The sequence below is a fragment of the Canis lupus genome, chromosome 19 (assembly GCF_048164855.1).
Source record: "Canis lupus baileyi chromosome 19, mCanLup2.hap1, whole genome shotgun sequence".
Taxonomy (NCBI): Eukaryota; Metazoa; Chordata; class Mammalia; order Carnivora; family Canidae; genus Canis; species Canis lupus.
This window is the reverse complement of record NC_132856.1, coordinates 30,499,544-30,523,134: the sequence shown is the minus strand read 5'-3', so window position 1 is coordinate 30,523,134 and position 23,591 is coordinate 30,499,544. Positions and strand designations below refer to the sequence as shown.

The following is a 23,591-nucleotide window of genomic DNA, read 5'->3' as shown; positions in this document are numbered from 1 at the left end:
TTTCTTGGATGATGAAAATATTATATATCTTGATCAGGAGGATGATTGCATGGTTATAATATAAAAATTCACCACACCATCCTCTTAGATTTGTGCCTTTGACTGTTTGTAAATGAAAGAATAGCCCATGTATATTATACATTGACTTCCCCATGATAATACATTCACAGAGCTCAAAATCATTGGCAGCGTGCACCACATAGTCACATATTAAAAATCCTGACAGAGTCCAGCGTTGGCAAGGCTAAGAATGCCAGGAACTCTTATACTTTTCTGGAGCCACAGCCAGGTTGCTTCAGTATGCCACCCCCTGCGTATGACCCCTAGAGAACATAGATGAAAGTGTACCATGAGATGTGAACAAGAATGTCAGTGGCATGGTTTTCCCTAACTGCCCGAACCTAGAAATGCCCTACATGCCTGTCGTCAGCAAGCTAAGTAAACACAATGCAGGCCTATAATAGAATATTCTACTCAGATGGAAGGGGCTGGCATCTTGTGCCTGAGCACATGTGAGAAGCACCAAGTAGAGCAAGGGTCTGGAGAAGGTTTAGTGTATTCCTCAACATAAAATTCAAAACATGAGGAAACCCAGCCTATATTGTTTCAGGGTGCATGTGTAGGTGGTAACGCTAAGGGAAAAGCCAAGCAAGCAATTATTACTTTTTTAAAAAGAGGTGTGATAGTCACTTCTTGAGGCAGGATGGGAAAGTGAGGAAGCACCAGCCCAGGGAGCATGGCAAGGGCTTCTCCTGCCCTGGTCTCTCCAGGGTTCACTTCAGGATTATTTGTCAACAGTATCTTTATGTTGTGCGCACCTTTCTGCATGTGTATGAAATTTCACAAAGAAGACAGTCATTAGCCTTAGAAAGTAAGAGTTTCCGACAGTGATTCCCTCTGGGTCACATCAAGTTCCAAGTGGCCTTACGACAAGCAAAGAGAGGGAGCTAGAGCCCTTTCTTAAAAACTTTCACCGCACGTACCCCTGACAGGCTGTTTGTGACTCTACAAATTTATTGCAGGCTAAAGAACTGTGGCTGCCTTGCGAGTCTATCATTAAGAGATGACTTTGGGGGCAGCCCGGGTGGCTCATCGGTTTAGCGCCTGCCTTCGGCCCAGGGCCTGATCCTGGAGCCTGGGATCAAGTCCTGCTTCAGGCTCCCTGCATGGAGCCTGCTTCTCCTTCTCTGCCTGTGTCTCTGCCTCTCTCTCTCTCTCTCTCTGTCTCTCTTTCTCTCTGTGTCTCTCATGGATAAATAAATAAAAGCTTAAAAAAATGAGAGGACTTTGGGAGTCTATAACTCCCTTTGGAATTCACAAAAAAGAAATTGGAAACAAAGAGGATGAGGCATCAGGCCTCAGGTCTAAAAGCAAAGGCTTCCCACTGCTATGTTCTGGAATGTTCTGGCTCTGCGTTCCAGAACATGCTGGCTCTGGTTGGAACGCTCCAACCAGACAAGGGTCTAATTAGTCTGATAGGTACCACTGAATTCTGAGACACAGCTATCATGTCCCCTGTCACATAGAAAAGCAAGCAAAGGGAGCATTGGCTGGGGGGCCTGAACCAAGGTCTTCATGACTTAAGACTGGCTCTTGTTACTCCCAGACCATCTCCTGCTCTATTTTCCACCAGGGGTACCACCTGCCTCTTCCAGCCTTGATTGAGGTTCATCACATCAACTCTCAAAGGCAGAAAAATGAAGAAATGAAGAAAAATACTTCACAGGACCCTACTCTGTCATCATTCCTCCACACTATTGGGATTATCCCCTGGGCCTAAGATCTTGACATCATTTTTTCTGTCTGCGGCTCAGTGGCTCTCAATGGCTCAAGTTCCTGTAAAGTATCTTGCATGGACTTTGCAAGAAAAGGACAAATCCCAGAATGAGGGACTTTGGGGGAAAATTAAACTGTTGGGCAGAAATAGTCATTACAATCCGGCAGCAAGATAATGGGGCAGAGGTGCATTGATAGGGTTTGAGAGGTTCTTACCTGTTTTGTCGATGTGAACTTTAAGCTTCTGTAATCATAGAGTCTATCCGTTGTCCTGTCCATGGAGGTCCTAATAAGTGCTAGTCAAGGTGTTGAGGGTAAAATGATAAACAACTCTTTAAGGAACCTCAGCACAGTTTTCTAGAGTGGTGGAGGGATGGGGTGATAGGGTGATGGGCACTTGATGGGATGAGTGCTGGGTGTTAGACTATATGTTGGCAAATCAAACTCCAATAAAAAAAAATTTACAAAAATAAAAATAAAAAAATAAATGATGAACAAGATTTCCCCTGCCTTTCAGGAAATTTTAATATCATGAGAAACCTTTTATTTTTTTTGCCTTCCCATTCTTGGTGCTGAGAATTAAAAAGATTAATATTCTTCACCTGCAAAAGTAATCTCATGTGTTCCTACGAATAAGCAATTAGAACTTTGGAATGAGTTTTCTGAAAAGTGTGGGTTACAGGATATTTTTAAAGAAATGGAATTGGTTCCTTTTCACTTCTAATGTGGCCCTGAGGAACACTGGATTCTGGAACAGTGCTTCTGAGTTGAGGCTATCTTGGTTTCAAATCATGGCTCTCCAGCCTGGGTGCTGTGTGATCCTCCACAAATTCTTGCATCCCTCTGTCCCTGCGGTTGTGCTTTGTTAGATGAGGATAAGAAAAGTATGTATTAATGCTAGACGTATTAGAATAGGGAAAGAACTGAGAGCGAAGGGTGCCTGGCACGAGTCCACTGTCCTCTAAATTGGCCTCCAGCAAGTGCAATCTGTGAGCCAAATCTGGCCCGCTGCCGACTTTTGTAAATAAAGTTTTATTGGAACACAGCCACATTCATTTGTTGACATATTGTCTATGACAGCTTCTGCACCACAGCAGCAGAATTGAGTAGCTGTAACAGAGCTACAGTCTGGCCTGCAAAGCCTTAAATGCTTACCCTCTGGCCCTTTACAGAAAAAGTTTGTCAAACTCTGCCTTAACTAAGTGGTAGCAATTTCGGGAGCTCTGCTAATAGAGTTGCCTTCTCCCAGTGGCTGGCTCATGTTGGGACCATGTAAATACCTATTCGGGCCATTACTTAACTACCATTTGACAGACTTTAGAGATGGGCTTCACTTTTGATTTTTTTTAATATTTTATTTATTTATTATTTATGAGAGACAGAGGGGGTGGGGCAGAGACACAGGCAGAGGGAGAAGCAGGCTCCATGCAGGGAGCCCGACGTGGGACTCAATCCAGGGTCTCCAGGATCAGGCCCTGGGCTGAAGGTGGCGCTAAACCGCTGAGCCACCCGGGCTGCCCTTCACTTTTGATTTTGCCCCAATCACCAACCAGTCCAAATGTTTTTCAACCAAATTAATGAGGGTTCTGTTTTAATGTTGACCTTAAAGAAAGTTTTCTCCCTTTTGAATGGGAAGCCCAATGCTATGTTATCGAGCAGCCCACTGATAGTCTTGAACATCGTACCACGCAACAAAATTTCCCATTTGAAGTTTATGTTTCCGGCATTTAATTACATAGAACTTTCCTGAAGTGTGCTATAAATATCCAGTACCCTGGTCTTGGTTAATTGGCTCACATCTGTTATGGATCCAGGAAGGGCAGATGCTTATCTGAACACTTTTGATCTCAAAATCTTCGAGAAACAGGCACACTTAAGCCATTTCCACAGTTTCCTGGACTTCGGTGTGTCATAACCACCGCTATAGATGTGAGCCATTTGCATTTCTTTTCTTAGCCAAAGCCAGGAAATGGGATGCTGTGTGGCTCCTGTTTTATCACCCATAGTGTCGTGAACAATAATGTTAAGACAGAAAATAACTTCAAAAGTGATACCCTCTAGGTCGGATTTGAATTTGAGGCTAGTTGTCATTTGGCCAGCCTTCTTTGTCACTATTTGATCATTTGAAGAGGATCACGGGAGCCTGAGGAAATGCCCTTCTCCCGATTGTATCAATGTGATGTGCAGAGCAAAGAGAGAGATTAAACTGTCTCCTGTCCTCTACTGAAAGGGTGCTCGCTAAAGTACCAGGAGGCTACTTTGTGTGATTTTCTCACCTTGCTGTACAGATGTCACCTTGGTGTGAGAGAGGCACTGTGGTATAGTGTCCCAGAGCACAGGCTCTTGGTGTGAATACTTGTGCCTAGCACATGGTCAACACTCAGCATTGGCTGCTGTCGCTACCACCTTCACCACTACCATCTCTGTTACTGTTCTTACTTGTTGCCATGAGTCTGGAGGAGGCCATGTGGTGACAGGAAATGATTGTGGACCTGTGAGTGCTGCTGCCGTCGCTACCTGGGTATTGAAACACTTGAGTTAGTTGAGTCACACAAAATAAAATGAAATGAGAAAGACAATTGTCACAAAGTCGTTTGGAGTAGCCATTCCCTTTGAAATCAGGGAGAAGGGTCATGGGCCAGGAATCAGAAAGTGTGAGAAAGGAAGAAGCAGTAGCCTCTCATCTGTTAACGCCTGGCTGTGGACCTAGCCCTGCCCAGACGTTCTGGATGTATAATCTTAAGTAATCCTAGCCAGTCACAGATGGTAAACTGAGATTCAGAGAGCTTGGATAATTTGTCCCAGCTCATAGAGTGAGACAGTAATTTGAACCCAGTTATGTTAGATTATGAAATCCATTCTCTTGCCAGCTCTTCTGGGCCAGTTTCTGCTTCCAGCATGGACTAACTTCCTGAATATTGACAAAATCCACTTCATTTTTGTGAGCCTCAGTTTCTCCTCTGTGAATTAGGTCATTGATTGAGCATCAGAAGGAGGTTAATAGAAGGTACATACCCTGTCAGTTATGGCCACTGTGTAAGGGAGAGAGGCAAGCAGTGGAATTGTTCAGTGACAATCTGGGTTTTTGTCACTATATGAATCTGTATAATGTAACTGTCATGTTCATTTCCTTAATTGTCGACAAGTCTCTGCTCTTTGTGTTTCTCTGGAATATTAATGACAACGTATGTTTCATTCAAATGTCAACTGTTAAATCAAGATGCCACATTTGACCAACTGAGAGTACCAGTAAACTCAAAGAGCCTAGATGTTTTTGAACCAGGGTGGTGTGGCTGTTCCATGACCTTGTAGTGCCTCTCTGGGTGCTTAGAAGAATCTGTTTAATCATGATAGGCTCTTTCCTAATCAAGCTGCCTTTACTCAGAACCTGAAATAACACTAGCTATTCATCTCATTATATGGGCCTCTCAGATTTTCTCTGGACTGTGCCTGTAGGAAAAGCCAGGGAGTAGGATTTTAAATCTCTACCCACTGGTCGAGAATATTTCAGAAGCAGAAATAAGGTCCATATCTCTACAACCCCATGTAGTTTGCCCCATTCATTCTCAAATGGGATGGCTTGTTGCCATCCCATTTTTGCCATTGCTTTTAAATGTCTTACTCGTCGTATAGGAATGAGGTCAGCAAGCTTTCTCTGTAAAGGGATCAATAGCAAATATTTTAGGCATGGTTGGTCATATATTCTCTGCTGCAGCAACTAAATTGTGCAGTTGTAACCTAGAAGCAGGCATAGATAATATGTATACAAATAGCTGTGGCTGTGTTCCAATAAAACTTAATTTACAAAAACAGGTTACTAGGCTAGATTTGCCCCCATGGCGACTTTTGACTTCAGTTACTCAGTGACTTAGTTTGATCAATTTTTTTCAGCCATGTATGAAGGACCTAGTCTTTAAGACACTGTGTTGTGTACTGGGAGTATAGTCAGGAGCTACGGTCTTGTGGTAACAGAGCCTCCAGCCTGCTAACCTTAAGAGACCGCTATTAACCAATTACACAGCCTATACTGACACCAAAAGTCTATAGAGCTGTGACTGTGGGCAAGTTAGCAGCCCTCATCAGGATGTTGATACCTACCTCACAAGGTTGAAAAGCCTCATTTAGGGAAAAACTGGAGCAGTGCCTGACTAACCCTGAGTTCACACGCCATAAATGTGCACTGGTAAAAAGAGGTGATGTGCAGGACATCCCATGCGGAATGCATTCTTGGGGTTCAGGTCATTGAAGGTTTAACTGAGTTAGAGAACCTAGGCAGACGAACAGTTGGGAGTCGGTGCTGCTGCCTGGTCCTATGAGTGCTCTTCACTGTGGTCACAGAAAATGGGCCCTGACCTAGCTTCTGGTAGACTCATAAATATGATGGGGTTCTTTAGTGTGAATCTTATTGAAAACGTCACCTCGGTATCCTGTGTCATCATTCTGTGACTCTCATTTCTTCATATATTTTTGTCATATATTTGTAACATGACACTATGTTAGTTTCAGGTATACAACATAATGGTATGATATATGTATATATCGTGAAATGTTCCCAACACCAAATCTAGTTAATATCCATCATCACACATAGTTGCAGTTTTTTACATTTCATATTTTAACAATTCTAAAGTCAGGATGCATCTTACATTTGAAATCACATCATTGTCTAACTAGCAATGTGTTGCTTTTAGTAGTGGCGTTTGAAATAATGATGCATCTTATAATCATTAGAGACTTAGATGTGAAAGAAATACAATACTTAGGACTTTTTTTAAAGATTTTGTTTATTTATTCATGAGACACACACAAACACAGAGAGAGAGAGGCAGAGACACAGGCAGAGGGAGAAGCAGGCTCCATGCAGGAAGCCCGACGTGGGACTCGATCCCGGGTCTCCAGGATCAGGCCCTGGGCTGAAGGCGGTGCTAAACTGCTGAGCTACCTGGGCTGCCCCAAAATCTAGGATTTACTGGTTACTTAAAATACCTCAACTACCATGCTTGTTTGTTCCTTCATTCTATTTTCACATAACTATTAGGAACCTACTATGTTCTAGGCCATGTTTTAGTTGCTGGGTGTATGGGGTAAATGAGAAAGGCAAGGTTTTTGCCAAACTCTTGAGGGAGATAGACAGTAAACAAATAAACATACACTGGGAAGGAAATGAAGTAAATGTGATAGAATTAATGGCAGCAGGGACATAGAAGATGGGCTGTTCAGGATGGGCTCTCAGGAGATGACTTTTTTTTTTTTTTAAGATTTATTTAATTATTTATTCATGAGAGACACACAGAGAGAGAGAGAGAGGCAGAGACACAGGCAGAGGCAGAAGCAGGCTCCATGCAGGGAGCCCAACGTGGGACTCGATCCCAGGACTCCAGGATCATGCCCTGGGCCGAAGGCAGGCGCTAAACTGCCAAGCCACCCAGGGATCCCCAGGAGATGACATTTGAACTGAGCCCAGCAGGGTGAAAAGGAATCTCCTGTATGGAGTGGTGATGGGGAAGAACATTCTAGGCAGAGGGAACAGGAAGGTGATGAGACAGGTGGGTGGTCAGCAAGGGTGAGAGCAGAAGGGCTGCAGAGGTAAACAGATCATGTAGGGCCCCATGGCCATGGTGAGGAGTCTGGAAGACAAACCATGAGAGACTCCTGACTCTGGGGAACAAACAAAGTGTTGCGGAAGGGGAGGTGGTTGGGGGGTGGATAGAGTGATGTGCACCAAGAAGGGCACATGATGTGATGAACGCTGGGTGTTATACTAGCTGTTGGCAAACTGAATTTAAATTTAAAAAAGAAAAGAAAAGAAAATGAAAATACTAATTCAAAAAGATATGCAGGAGTGCCTGGCTGGTTCAGTCAGAGGAACATACCATTCTTGATCTCGGGATCGTCAGTTCAAACCCCCTGCTGGGTGTTGAAATTACTAAGGAAAATAAATAAAAGATATTAAAAGGGACTCCTAGGTGGTTCAGTGGTTGAGCATCTACCTTCAGCTCAGGGTGTGATCCTGGGGTCCTGGGATCGAGTCCCACATCGGGCTCCCTGCATGGACCCTACTTTTCCCTCTGCCTATGTCTCTGCCTCTGTCTGTGTCTCTCATGAATAAGTAAATAAAATATTTTTTTAAAAAGATATTTAAAAAAGGAAAAGACAAAAATAACAAATGAAGTAAAGCCAATGGAAGATTTGAGCTGGGCAGTGTCAAAGTTAGATTTGTTTGTAAAAGCCAGAAGAGTTCTTGGTCTTCATTGAGATCATGTTTACATTAGGGCAAGTGAGGCACTCAGAGCCCTGGGACCCAGATTGGGGTAGTAGAAAGAGCCCAGTGCTGGGCATCTGAGACCCAGATTCACTCCCACCTCATTGCACAATCTTGATTCAGTCATTTTTTTTCTTTGGACTTCATTTTCCTTATTTGTAAAATGAAAGGGAACAAACGTCCTCTATAACTCTTAGGAACCCTGCAGTTCTTTGTGATTCTTGGGGGGATTCCCCAGGATCCCCTCATTGTAACATTAGGCTTATTCCTTAAAATCATTTGTCATGAAACCTTGAAAATAGCTATACCTTGAACATGGGTCACACCCAACTCCACTGGTCCATCTTTCCCATTCCTTCCTGATAGCCAACATCCAGTTCTATAGAACAGGTCTTGTTGCTTGTATGAATGTATGTATTTTTAGAGAGAGAGAGAGCGAGCATGAGCAGGGTTGCAGGGGATGAGGCATAGAGGGAGAGAGGGGAGAGAGAATATCAAGCAGTCTCCACACCTAGCATGCAGCCTGATGTAGGGCTTGATCTCACAGCCCTGACATCATGACCTGAGCCAAAATGAAGAGTTGGATGCTTACCCGACTAAGCCACCCAGGGCCACCTCATTGCTTGTGTTTAGATCATAAAATTAATTCCTTGGTTACTCTGGGAGGCTTTTGCCTCCATCTTAATTATAATCTAATGCTTTCTGACCTCCGTGATGGCTTCTAGAAGCCTCACTCTTAAATCCCCTGGATTCTGGCCCTTAGGCCCTTTATTTCCATCATGACTTCCATTTTCTGTTCTTGTGATCAGCAAGCCCTTTGGTCTGAGGCTCATCACACCCAAAGCTCTTCCCAGATCATACAGCCCATTCATGGCCCATCCAGACAGACTTAACCCTGAGCTGCTGACTTTACATTCTAGTGTTTTGGCATCTTCACAATTTTTAGCCAAATTCTAGATTGTACTTTAACCAGCAGCTGATTTTTTTTTTTTCTTCCCAGAGCCCATCAGATTTTGGACTCTTGAACTTTGTCTTCTACCTTCCCTCCTGCTCACTTTACTCCAGCCACACACCAAGCGGAATCCCTTTGCACTAGCTTTCTCTTTGCCTGTAATGTTCTCTCGAGGTTGCCGCATAGCTCATTTCTGCCTTCAGGTTTTTAATCAGATGCTTCCTTCTTAATGAGGCTGCTCTTCAAATTGCCATTTTCAAAATAGTAGTCAGGGGAGCCCTCATTGAGAAATGTGTCATTCAAATATGACTAACTTGTTAGCAGCTAAAAGGCATTTGGTCTAAAACCAGCCATGAATATGTCAGTGAAGAAATGTTTCCGGCAGAGCAAAGAGCCAGTGCAAAGGCCCCCGGGTAATGTGATGATGGCAAAGAGAGCGGTGTGGAGTGGCTATACCTAAGAGTCAGGAAGTAGCAGTGGATGAGGCTGCAGCGTGGGGGCCCATTTATACAGTCCCCACAGAAACTGGCCACTCGAATATGCTCAGCATTATTAAAAATGCAGACTCTCAGCCCCACCCCAGACTTCCTGGATCAGAATCTACATTTTAACAAGCTCTCTATCTAGGTGATGTGCATGGACATGAACTTTGAGCAGCGCTGTTATGAATCTTCTTCCCTCATTTAGAGTGACCTATGACCCAGTTTTTTTCCAATGTCACGCTCTCCCTACCCTCCCCAACACAGAGCGGAAGACCATTCCTACCACAATGCTTTTAAGTGGTTAAGGAAAACTTAATAGCTTTTCCTTATAAGAAGTTTTGGGGCATCCTGAAGAACTAAACAATCATGCTAAAAACAGAAGCTTGGGCTTTCTTTTATTTGTTTATCTTACATATTTCCCTAAAATTGGTTGACTGCTTGTTTGAGGGGTGGCAAAGATATTCTTCCCCTGGAGGCCACCACATTCTGCCCCATATACCCTCCAATGTAATACTTTGTTCACTGGGGCATGTGTGCTTGTGTGTGTTTTCAGTATGATTCCATGATTCCTGATTCCTGCATAGGTCTCGTCTATATTTTGATTGTTCATCATACCTTATAAAGGGCTTTCTTTCTTCCTATATAACCAAAGCATTGAAAATATTAGGTTATTAACACACTGAAAAATGCAATCAATCAGATGATTATCATCTAATGTTTTAATGATCACATTTTTAATCCAATTATGCATGTTTGAATCTTTCAAATTTTCTTTAATTAAAGATTGCCTCCTGGCACTGCTATCAGAAATAAGGAATTGAACAGAATTGAGCCAGATATAATTTAATGTTGAAAGGAAACTGCAAGGATAACTGGGCCGCGCTGGGTTTAATGGTTGACCATGACTTTAAAGCCCTCATACAAAATTTCCTAATTGATAAGAAAAATTTAATCATCTTCGGATATACTCCGTTTGCATTCAAATAAGGTATTTCTCTTTCTAAATAAACCTCCCCTAACTGATTATTCATATTGTCGTGCAAAATGCTTTAAAATGAAAGACAGAGTTGGGTGAAATGTAGACTACTTAATACAGTGTGTATTTAATATAAAAGTCATACATTATTCATTTTTGCAATTTGAATAACTTTGAATTTAGCATCCCTGTTCTTCATCTTTTTCTTTGATGAACAATTAATTATTAAAATATAATATTGTCTGCATACAGCGCTGGGATCCTTGAAAGTGGAATATGAGATTCATTCCCTTTCAATTCCTTTATCTGGTAATGCACAGAACCTGCTTATTATGGTTTAATGGAATGAATGAAGGTATAAATAGAGTGTTTCAAATATTTTTCTCAACTAGGTAAGTGGCTGGGATAGGAATGTTTTGAATTCAAATTACTAATTTGGATAAAAGTTGGAAGCAGCATGCCCTGATCAGGATGGTTTAGAGTCAAACTGCCCTTTTAAAACAAGAGCCATTTAACAATCACTTAAATGTACTTATCCTGTGCCAGACACTCTCCTAAGCCCTTAACTAATGGTAACCTACTTAGTACTCATTTATTCATCTAACCTACTTAGGAGCTTGACACTATTGTAATCCCATTTTGCAGACGAGAATACAGTTACAGGAGAGGTTAAACAATTTGTCTTAGGTGAGACCTTTAAATAGACCAGTTAAGATTCAAATCCTGGCTAGAGCCAGGGACCTGGCTCTAGCACTTCCCTCTACTTTATAATACCTACATTTATTAAGATTTTCTTTTTTTTGGAAAAAAAAAAAAAGAGTTTAGGAAGAGTTTAGGTTTTCACCTGAAAAGTGCTTTCTTCCCTCTTTCCAGTGGCTGCACTCAGGAAATCCCCATCTTGAGTCTAGCCTGTTCAGCACCCTGTGGCTTATGTGGGCTTTGTGGCCAATGCTAGAAGTAGAGGGCTACTGTCTCTAAAATTATTTCTAACTTACAACTAAATGTTATGAGCACCCCATTTGTCAGTGGTATACTGCCTATGGGACTGAGCAGGAAATGGAATTTTCAGAAAGATGAGTACAAATTGATATTTAGTTTGAGCTAGAAAACTCAAGGAGTAAAGAAAACAGCTCAAGAGTTAATTCTGTAATGTATGTTCACAAAAGAAGTAATCATTGCCCCCATCTTCTAGCTCTAGCTATCATGATGACTTTCTTTTTTTCTTTTTTTAAGATGTTTTATTTATTTATTTGAGAGAGAGAGACAGAGACAGAGAGAGCACAAGCAGGGGGAGCAGCAGAAGGAGAGGGAGAAGGAGACTCCCCACTGAGCAGGGAGCTCTACTCAGGGATTAGGACCTGCATCAAAGGCAGATGCATAACCAACTGAGCCTCCCAGGCACTCCTCATGGTAACTTTCTAACACTTGCACACCTTCCCACACACACACATCCTGCCAAACAATTGCTTTAAAAAACAAGGAAGGGACGTGTGTGTGACTCAGCTTTAAGGTTAAGTGGTCGACTCTTTATTTTAGACCAGGTCATGATCTCAGGGTCCTGGGATGGAGCCCCGCTCAGCAGGGTCTGCTTCAGGATTGTCTTTCTGCTTCTGCCCCTCTCCCTGCTTGTTCATACTCTTTTTCCTAAAATAAATAAATAAATCTTTAAAAAAAAAAAAAAAAAGTTGGGGAGAATGTGGCCTGATAGCTAAATCCATTTCAGTGACTCTTGTTTAATGACCTTTGCCCTAAGAATGGTTTTTACATTCAAACACTAATTAAGTGAAATGTTATTCCCCTAAAAAAGAATTCTGTTCTTCTCATGGTAGATGTATATATTTTAAATTACCCTCAGTTGTTATTTGCATTTTGAATATCTTTAATAAGGTTGTGGAAATGCGTTTGTTAACGTAAGTATTCCTATAACATCTTTGATTTTGCCTCTTGGCCTGCAAAACCTAAAATATTTACTATCTGGCACTTTACAGAAAACATTTGCCAATCCCTGGCTTAAAACACAAAGTGAGCTGGTCTGCTCTCAGCCAAGTGCTTGCCTTGATAAATCAGGGCTCCCAAGGCACTGTGCTAAGCCCCTTACATTTATGAGCTTGCTTAATTTTCACAGCCTTCCTGAGGGGTAAATACTCTCAGAATTCCCATTTTACAGATAAGGGAAGTAGCTCAGAGAGCTTAAGACTGTTCCCTATAGTCACACAGCTGTTAAATATTAGTTGGTTCCAAAGCTCTCACTAGAACTTTGGCAAAGAAATTTTAACCTGGAGAATATGTCAGACATGATGCACTTTTAAGGCACTAGTAATGAAGTCTTAAAAAAATAAAAGGAAAAACAAGAAAGACACATATGCAAGTATTAAAAGAAGTGTATGGTTTTTAAGGTGTAAGGGGCTAGGGCTTGACAGTTTAGAAAAATAAAAATAATGATAGTAATACAAGTAATAAGGATTAGAGTAAGAATAATATGTATCATTTATGAGATGCTTATTATGTTTCAGGCTCTCAACAGCCTAGGAAGCTTCAGTAACTAAGATCACAAAACTTACAGGTGGAGGAGTTGGGATTTGGACCCTGGGAGTTTAAAATCTGCTGTCTTCCCCAGCTTCCATAGGGACGGAGAAATGCTGATGAAGACAGTGATTGGATTTCAGCTTTCAGCTCCTGCTCCTAGGCTTACTGTTCCAGATCCTAAGTAGATTCTTTGAAGAAAGGATCCCGTCTGAGTTTCTGTGTTCTCAAGTTTTTGACCTCCCCTGTAGTCTTCCATTTTCCCAGCAGTAAAATTAAAGAATTGGACTAAATTGGTGGTTTCCAAAGTGTTCCTAGGTTCCTAGCTCAGCTTTAACCACGGTGGGGCTGCATTTGAGCTGTTTGAGTTGGCCTCCTCCTCTGTAAGGTTTTGTTTGAATAAAGGGTTCCTTGGCTCTCCAAGGAACTGAACTAGGGTGGTCTAAGCCCCTCCCAGGTCTCAGAATCCCAACCCAATGGTGGTGACTATGGCAGGATCAACAAACAGCAAAGCCTCCTTCTCTGTCCCTCTCACTGTATCTACCCTCCCTGCCACCTTCTGATTGCACCTGATAATCACTTAAAGCCAGAACCTACCTCTGAAGCCCTTGGGTTAGTCAAGGACCAAAAAGATTCTTCTGTGTTTGTGGCAGCGGTCACACCTTCAATTTCCATCAGTCCCTGCCGAAACCATATGCCCGTACAAGAACTTATATGGGAGTCTTGATCCTGCTGAAACAATATGCCCTGTGAAATCCAGTCACCTCAGATTGGTGGGGCAGGTGTTTACATTCCTTAAAGCCGGGGGCTCTTCCTCGAGTGGTTGCTCTAGGTGGGGGCTTTGCTAGTGCAGGCTTGTGGGTATGGTCTTGTCACTACCGGTCTGCCTACAATGTGCTCAACTGCAGCCCTAATACTGGATCAGGCTTCTAAGGGAACTCTTAAAGATTTTCTTGGTCATTCATTCTGGAGCCCTTGATCTTAAGGCAGATTCGCGTGCTGTGGTGGGACGCCAAGTTCACCTACAACATGAGGGAAAAAGAAGAGGGTGATTTTGTGGTTTCTGATGCCAGGCCCTATGCTCCCTCTATTGCTTGGGGCCTCGTGTTGGTTGTTTACATAGCTCAGGAAACACAGAAGCAGCAAGCAAAGGCCAAAATTTTTCCTGCTCCCAGCCAATCCAGTCGCAGCCAAGCACGCTTGCAGAGATTTACCCCATCATTAGGTTGCTGGTAACCAGGTTTAAATTAAAACCCACACTTGCCAGTGGGCGGAGGGGCAATTCGGTGATTTCTGGCCTTTTATCCAGACAAAACCCGCTTTTGTCATTTTGGTTATAGAACCCTGTAATTTGAAGACTTTTGCATTTATTAGTTAATATTTAATTTTTCCTTTAAAAAACAGAATTGAAAATCTGTATGGGAATCTGAGCTTCTTGAATAATTGTGTCTCCTTCCCCAATCCCTACTGACCTTTGGCTTAGTCATTTAAACTCTCTATGCCTTGATTTCCACATCGTAAAATTGGAGTATTAAGAGTAAATACTCCATAGTGGTGTAAATTGAAAGCATATAGTGATGGTTAAAAATAAAGAAAGCCTGGATTCTAAACCCAACTACCTGTTTGTACATTCCAGGTCTGTAAATTGGTGATAATAATAGGACAACTTCATGGGGCTATTTTAAGAATTAAATAAATTAATCTTTATAAAGCTCTAAGAACAAGGCCTGGCATGTACAATAAGTACTGCTTAAATGTTTGCAACATGTAAACACTTAAAATAGTGTCTGGCATATAGTAATGAAGCTAAATAAATGTTAAGTTTTATTGAATTAATTTCTACCAAAACTAAATTGCCTGTTTAATTGTTTTAAAAGAGTTGATTTCTGTTGGGGTTTTTGCATTATCACCCAGTTTACAGAGATCTCTCCAGTCTGTGGATACACATCTGCCCAAAGACCTGTACAGTCATTTTGCATGAAAGAGGAGGAAGTGGGCACCTGGGTGCCTCAGTGGTTGAGTATCTGCCTTTGGCTCAGGTCATGACCTCAGGGTCCTGGGATCAAATCACACATCAGGCTCCATGCAGGGAGCCTGCTTTTCTCTCTGCCTGTGTCTCTGCCTCTCTCTCTGCATCTCATGAATAAGTAAATAAAACCTTTTTAAAAAGAGGAAAAAAAAAAAAAAGAGGAGGATGGAGATGGTGGGATCCTGGAAAGACTATTCCTGTAGACACAGATGTGTCCAGGAAGTAACTTGGAGCCCTGAGGTCCCCCCAAGAATGTCCTTGGCCCCATAGTGGAAGCTATCAAGGAGCTAAAACAAACCATTATCAGGACTATAATAGCCTTATTATATCCCAAAAATGGATTTTAAAAAAAGGAATCCCAGACTTAAATTCATTCAGGGCTAGAACTTTGGAGACCCAGAGGGAGAGTAGAGCTTTCTCCAATTTGGGAGAGAAGCTGAATGATCTACCGAGCCTGATTAGAACTATAAAACAGTGCCCTAAATTCTATCGCACTGTTTATTCCTGCCGCAGGACCTTGGCACACGATGTTCCCACCGCCCCAAATGCTCTTCTCCTCTTTTGCCCCTACCTCTCAGTATTCACTGAGTTAACGTTAGCATCTTCATTAACTGCATCAGAGCTGTCTGTGCAAGCTCTGATGTCACAGTGCCTGAATTCATATCCCAGCTTTGCCACTGAGGAGCTGTGTGACCTTGGCACTAACCCCTTACACATCTTTTTTTTTTTTTCTCATAGAGTTATTGTCAGGTATCATTTTTAAGTCTTAAGTGAAATAATCATTTCTTCTACTTAAAGAAAGACCCCTCTGCTTTTGTAAAAAGAAGAAGCCTATTTTCAGGGCCCCATTTTAGAAGCTCAGGGTTAGATATTGGGTAGGGTTCACCTAGATTTGGATAGGTGTTGGGGGAAACCATCATGAGATGTATCCAACTTTGGAGTTGAACTTTACCCTTGGCTTACAGTTTTCATGTTGAATCTCTCATGGGTGTTCCAGAATTTATGCCACTGACTGTTAATTCCTAAGTATCAGATGGGGAAGCATTCAGTGGCGAAGCAAGATTGAGAAGGGGTAGGTACATAAGATCAAGTCCATTTTTTTTCTGCAGAACTCAGAGACTTGTCTGTGCTAGTGTTTTGCCTGTTTCCTTTGGGGAGAGGGAGGGACTTCAGGTTTCCCAGTTTTGCTCTTCATGGAACCTGTTTTTCTTGAAATACAGTGCATCGTGGTGCCTCAGAACACACCCTGGGAAGCACTGCTTTGTTTGCTATGGCCCTCCCACCACCAAATGCTAGTGCTTCTCAGGATGTAAACAAACATAAGGCTTGTGATGTGGCACCAGCATGCTGGGGGTTTTGACTCTACGTCTGCAGCATAATATGACTTATCATTGTGCCTTTCTTTTCTTTCTTTCTCCAAACAGAGAAAGAGACCTTTCTGGATCCTTTCGTCCTCCGGGACCTCCTGCCTGCATCCCTGGGCAGCTATTACCGATACACAGGTTCTCTGACCACACCACCATGTAGCGAAATTGTGGAGTGGATCGTCTTCCGGAAGCCTGTCCCCATCTCTTACCATCAGGTAGATGTTCAGCCGCAAATGGGACCTCTATGTTCCCTTGTTTTGTGTTGACTTAACCATTTAACATTACTACAGTATACCAGTAGAGGTGCTTTTTTATTTTTTATTTTTTGATCCTCTGCTTCCCATTGATTCCTTCTTTCTTTCCAACAAACATGTTTTTGAACCCAAGAATTATAACATATAGAACATGGTGTCTCCACCACAAATTAACTGGCTGAGGAGAACTGCAACTATAAAATCAGGTATTAGGTAAGTATTCGATCTTGAGGTGAGAATAGCTGTCCTCGATGATGACAGCTTGTGCCAGAAAATCTTCTAAACTCTATATATGTGTTCACTCATTTAATCCTCAAGAACAACAGTACTCTGTTTCCCCATTTTATAGAGAAGAGGTACAGAAATGAGCTAACTTGCCCAGGGCCACACAGCCATAGTGTCTGATCCCAAAGATGATGTTCTGAACTACTAAATCTACCAAAGTTCATTAAAGGGAGAGATTTGTATACATGATGAAATGAAAGAGTGAATATCATTGATTACTAAGCCCTTACATATGGCCATCTTACTGGTCAAACAGCACTGAGAAATGGCTTTTGCACTGAGATGGTGCACATAAGGACACGGCCTAGAGAGATTGGGTAATATATCCAAGAATTCATGGCTAATGAATGTTGAGGCTAGAAACAAAGCCCAGGTTTGTCTGATTCTAAAATCCATGTGACTGACCATTATACTAAATTACTTCTGAGTGTGTCCTGGGCTGGTTTCCCAGGATGGTGGATTTAGAAATTGGTAAAATGGAAATGGGGTTGGGGTCTGTGTCAGAGGAAGAGGAGCCACTGGGCAGGGGGCAGTAGGAAGGGGTGGGGAGCCTTGAAATAACCTCATGAGAGATAATAGATAGAAGGAGAAACTTCCTAGAGGGGATATATTAGTCAGTGTAATGCAGCATGCCCTGAAGTAGAAAAGGAGTATGTTTCTTCTCCATAATTTCAGAAAATAGGGATGCCTGGGTGGCTCAGCAGTTGAGCATCTGCCTTCAGCTCAGGGCATGATCCCAGAGTCCCGGGATCGAGTCCCACATCGGACTCCCTGCATAGAGCCTGCTTCTCCCTCTGCCTATGTCTGCCTCTCTCTCTGTGTGTCTCTCATGAATAAATAAAAAAAAATCTTTAAAAAGAAAAATTTCAGAAAATAGAGCCAGCAACTAAATCCAGAGTAGGATTATAAGAAAGGGGATTTGAGCCATTAAGCAGGACTATCCAAAAATGGAAAGTTCTTATCAGAGCTGCTCATAGAAATGCCTTCCCAGAGTGTGACAGATAGGAATAAGGGATGTTGTAGAATTATGAGGTAGTATCAGTGATATAACTGAAGACACAGGCCACAAGATTAGGGATCTGGCTAAGATGGGGAATAGTCCAAAGATTTCCCTAATAAAGGCAGAGAGTACAGAATAGGGAGTGGGGGAAGTAGGGTTGGATGGTGTCCCAGTCAGGTCTGTTTTGGATTTAAGAAAGAGAAACCCACTTAAAGTAGCTCAAGTAAGGGGAGTATTTTAAGGAAACAATAGTCGAGGCATCCTGGGATGGAGAGGACTGCAACTAGGAAGCAAAGCCCTCTCTGTCCATCAGGGGCCATGCAGGCGCTTAAATCTTGGAGTTTCTGCCACTGCTTATTGATTGTGTACTTCTACAAAATTCTCATCCCTTCTTACTCCTAGTTTGTTTTTTTCTTTTCTTTTTAAAAGATTTTATTTATTTATTCATGAGAGACACAGAGAGAGAGAATGAGAGAGAGGCAGAGACCTAGGCAGAAGGAGAAGCAGGCTCCCCTCGGGGAACCTAATGTGGGACTCAATCCCAGGCAGATAGATGCTCAACCTCTGAGGCACTCAGGTGCCCACCTAGTTTGTTTTCTTTTGGTTACCTGGCCAAATATGGTTCTCTAGTACCAGTTGACCTTTCAACTCAAGGGCCAGCTACCAACTGACCATAGTGAGGGTCCTATTTCAAGTATTCAAGAAGGTAGATCTGAACAGATGTTGGTCTGCCAACGTTTGGCTATCCTTGGGTCATGGGTCCATCCTTAAATAAACCAGCCGAGGCACCAGGCAGCTTCCTAAAACATCCAGTGCTGCCCTCTGGGGGTAAATGGAGCAGGTTTAGAAGCTATGTGCAGGAGAGACACCTTGTCCCTAACAAAGTTAGGGACTTATTGACTTTACTGCTGTTGGCAGACATTCTACTTTGAGATAGCTTTTTTTTTTTGCTTTAATTCTCTGATGACAAAAGAAGTGCTAGCAATTTGCTGCACAGGATCTGCCAGCATTAAGCAGATCATGAAATATGAAACGAAGTTTCTTCCTAATGGTGAAGCCAGCATTGTTTTATGAAAATAAAGTAAAATTGCAGTCCAAATATTTATATCCCCAGGGTTGGGGCAGGGGACTTTGAAAAGGGTTGCTTTTTGTCCATTAAGATAGATGCTTTTGTCTTAAAAGATACAAAGGCTTGAGATAATGAAGCTAAGAAATGCAATTCTGACCACTCCTTTTGCAGGACACTCCGTGATGGGGAGAGGCAAAGAGCAGTAATTGTTTAGTACTGGGTTTTATTAGAATTTCAGATATTTTGTGAGTCCAAACAAAAGGCAGAGTTGTAGGCTTGGATGTCTTGTCAAGTGTTTGTCAATTAGAAGCATTTTGACATTTGGTAACTGGGCATCTTAGAAACTGCTTGGTTAACATCTATTTATAATCCTAGCACTCACACACTCAGAAGCAGTAGAGGAGTTTTTCTCTGTAACTTCCAATATATGATTTATCTATAGGTAGTTTGCAAGGAAATAGTGGAGAAATAAATTAGTCATATTGGCTTCCCAGTTTCTTTACTATAAACCATCCTTAGACAATACTTTTATCAGACACAGTGTCACCTATTCCTCTCTCTCTCTTTCTCTCTCTTTCTCACCCCTTCCCCCAAGAGAGGAAAAACAGCTCATTTTCATGTGGCTAAACGGGATCCTTGGTTGGCACGCTGCATGGAGGTCACAGTGGTGTCAGCACTTGGAAGGGAAACCATTAGCCATCCAAGTATTATCACTTCAGACCTTCCCACCCTGACCCTGCCAACATTCTTTTGGAAGTTAGCACAGAATGTTCATTTCAGAGAGGCAGACAGCCAGTGCGGAAAAGCAAGTAGACGGAATTCCATGTCTGCTTCTGTTAGAAAGAAAACATTCCTAGTTCCCCATCCTTCTCTTTCTGCAAAGACTGTTTCCTCTGTTCTCTTTTGTCTTACACAATGGAGGTGCCTATAAGAGTGAAAACAAGAATGTGTTCACCGTAAAATGGAGTGGTTAGCACTTGTATGAGAACTTGAATGGTGTGAATTTCTTTGAAGCCTTCCAGATATGAACAACTACTTATTTTGCATCTTTTGTGAGTCTCCCTGGACATTCAAACCAGCCCTATGGTAGCCAGTGAGCTCTGACGCCTGCTCATGTGGTAATATCAATCTAAATACAGTATCGCTAATGGAATCCTGTGTTGGCTTGGTTGGCCAGCAGTCAGTGTGGCTTAAGGGGTTGGTTCCACTAAACATCTACTGTAAGTAGTAGGTAAACATCATGTTGTGACTTTATCATCCAAACAAAATGTTGGCACTCTCAGTACTGGTTTATGAAGTCAAAGGAGCAAGACTAGCATGTTGAAATGGTGCCTGTGTTATGTTCATGATCAATCAGAGAACCTGGTAATCTGAATCCAGTATAGGGATGTGTTTTTTTTTTGTTTGTTTGTTTGTTTTCCTAGAACAGTGGTTCTCAAATGATGGTGTGTTGGCCATTGGAAACGATCCCAACCTTCCCTTTCCAGGACTGTTTGCTTCCTGTAGTTTAAAATATGATACTGCCTATAATTTTTCCTAGTATGAATTTTGTTGAAGTGCTTCTTAGAGGCTCTATCAAAAAAAGCAGTAAATAAATATGAAGATGTCTAGTTTGTTTGCTTTGGGATATTTAATTTTTTTTCTAACAATAAGCTGGAGTGGTTAGGAAAGCTTTATTTGCAATACATTTTTTTAAACCAATATTATCTCTATCATAAAGAGCAGAGAAACTCTTTTGAATTAAAACCATGTTCTGTTTGGAGCCAACCTGCCTGGGTTTCATTCCTGGCTCTATTTTTCAGCCAGATGCTGCTCCACTGCTTACTCTCTGTGCCTCAGTTTTCATCTGTAAAATGGGGATGATGATAATAATACACCCACTTCTTGGAGTCATTATAAAAATTAAATGATGGAATGTGTGTGGCATGCCTAGACTAGTGCCTGGCACCACAGGGTGAGCCCAGGACATTAGATTGGAGTTTTTTTGTTGCTCTTATTAAATGATCACCAGGGGTGCCTGGATGGCTCAGTTGGTTAAGCATCTACCCTCAGCTCAGGTCGTGATCTCAGGGTCTTGGGCTCCCTGCTCCTTGCTCAGAGGGGAGTCTGCTTTTCCCTCTCATTCTCCTTCTGTACTCTGTCTCTCTCTCAAATTTTTAAAAGTCATCTTTTAGAATAAATAAACAAATGATCACCCAGGCTCCAGGGCAGCACTCTCCAATAGAAATAAAACAGAAGGCATATACATGATTTAAAGTTTTCTAGTTAGCCACATTAAAAAACATAAAGAGAAACAGGTGAGACTCATTGTAATATTATATTTTATTCAACCCAGTATATCCAAATTATTATCATTTCAACATAGGGGGCTCACCACATTTCTGGTATAACAGCTACCTTTGGCTCGTGGCTATCTCAGCCCTCAAGTTTGTCTCAAGGCCACAACAACTAATGAATCCCATAATTCAGAAAGTTTCTGTTCTAACACCACGTAATGCACAGTACACGTGGATAGAGAGGGTTTTTTAAATGGTGGGGGGAAGATGTCATTATTAATCCCAACAGATAGCTTTCTTTGGTAATTATGATTAAATTCATTTCTTTCTGTAGAAGGCCTTTCTATAATTGTCTTCATGCAAAACTGTCTATCGCTACAGGAGAGACACATCCTTGTGGTTAGCTAGCTATTCTTGGATTTTATTTTTACAGCCATGGTTCAATAAGTAAAACTTTGGATGCTCCAGGCTATTGGCAATTTAATATTCCATCACTTTGGTCTTGTTTAATAATGAGGCAACGAAGCAGGACCTGCCCTGTCACCCCTCAAATGTGTGGTGAATCTGAAGTGTCTCTGTGACCTTAGGTGTGACATTTCAGTTCTTAATGCTTATCCCAGAGTTTATTATTATGTTTATAATGGACGCTGGCTTTGTTTAACGGCCATTATATACCTATCTTATGACATATTGTGCACATCAGCCTTTTAATGGTTCATAATTATATTACTTTTGATTTTCTCTCATTTTTCTCCTTCAGCCATGATGGTGCCTTCCCCACATCTCGTGGATGAGAGCTCTTGCTGCACACGAGTAGCATGAATAGATTTCAACTTTCCTTTGATTTGAACCGACAGATTAAAAACTAATTATTCTCTGTAATATTTTTATAATAAAAACTAAGTTGAAATGATTTATATACACTTCCAGCCAACACATTTGCAATTCAAGGTTAAAATTGTTCTTGAAACAGCACCAGTTAAAATGCAATTACAACTCCCCAAGCAGGGATAAAAGAAAGAAATGTTTTACATGCTCACTTCAAAAGTTAAAAAGTCAATTTTACATTATAGAAATAAAAACTTTAATTTATTTTTACTAAATGATAAAGACTTCATTAGTTATGTTAAAGTAAAGATAAATCCAAGTGTGTTTATTACTTGCCTCTGGAAAAGAAAAGTGAATAAAAGCATGGGCTTTGTGTGGCACATAGCTTTCCTTCCTTGTGCCTGCCATCTTGTTCATGGGTCTTAATTCCCCCTGTGTTGAGCCAGAAAATGTTTCTGTCCAGAGTGCAGAAAAGTACAAATAGATTTATGTTGCCAGTAGTGGGTGCCCTGCATGAGTGTCTTTCAGAGTCAGCCAGAAGGAACTCTTTAGGGACTTCTGTTACCACATTGAGTAACTCCATTGCAGTGTTTCTCTTTCTGGGAATAATGCTGCAGACCTATTATGCATATGATGTGAAGTGGCTGAGGCCATGACAGAGTCATAGAGACTAGGTTTTTTTTTGTTTTTGTTTTTTTTTGAGACTAGGTTTCTAATCCTCGCTTCAGCTCTTTTTTTTTTTTTTTCTTTTTTTTTTTCTTTTTTTTTTTTTCTTTTTTTTTTTTTTAGGAGAGAGAGCATACTCGTGTGCACATGTACGAGAGCAGGGGCAGGGGGAGTGGCAGAGGGAGAGGGAGATCCCAAGGAGACTCCACACTGAACTTAGAGCCCAATGGGGGGCTCAATTCCACAATCCCAAGATCATGACCCAAGATAAAACCAAGAGTAGCATGCTCAACCAGGGGGCCCAATTACTCAACTCTTGTTTACTCTGTGATCTTAGGCAGGTCATGTAAAGTCTCTAAGCCCAGTTTCCTCAGTCAAAAATAATGGTAATGATACAATAATCAACCAATCTTATGAGTCTCCTATGAGGATTAAGTAAAGAAAAGTACTTAACACTCTTATCACAATACCTTGCACATAATAAATGCTTAATAAATATTAGCTGCTAGCATTAATGATGTAATAATAGTGTTGTTAATAACGTTACCTTAATGTTATTGTTTTTTAACTAAAACAAGGGGCACCTGGGTGACTCAGTGGTTGAGTGTGGCTCAGGTTGTAATCTCAGGATCCTGAGATTGAGTCCCACATCAGGCTCTCCACAGGGAGCCTGCTTCTCCCTCTCCCTATGTCTCTGCCTCTCTCTCTCCATCTCTCAAGAATAAAGGAATAACATCTTGGAAAAAAAAAATAAACTAAAACACGTCAGGAACCAAAGTGATGTTTTTAAATTCCCTAACAAAGTACCTGTCACAGAATGCATTTGATAAATAGACATTCTGAGGA

General features: G+C 41.6%; 1 protein-coding gene across 5 annotated transcripts in view; it reads left to right on the top strand.

The window, feature by feature from the left end:
• The window catches only part of PTPRG (protein tyrosine phosphatase receptor type G), a 706,326-nt gene that overhangs the window by 545,262 nt on the left and 137,473 nt on the right, over positions 1-23,591 (top strand). For all 5 annotated transcript variants that reach the window (XM_072785567.1, XM_072785566.1, XM_072785569.1 and 2 more), the window contains one exon: positions 16,425-16,582. In XM_072785567.1, the coding sequence (XP_072641668.1) occupies positions 16,425-16,582 (158 nt within the window). The remainder of the gene's footprint in view (positions 1-16,424; positions 16,583-23,591) is intronic.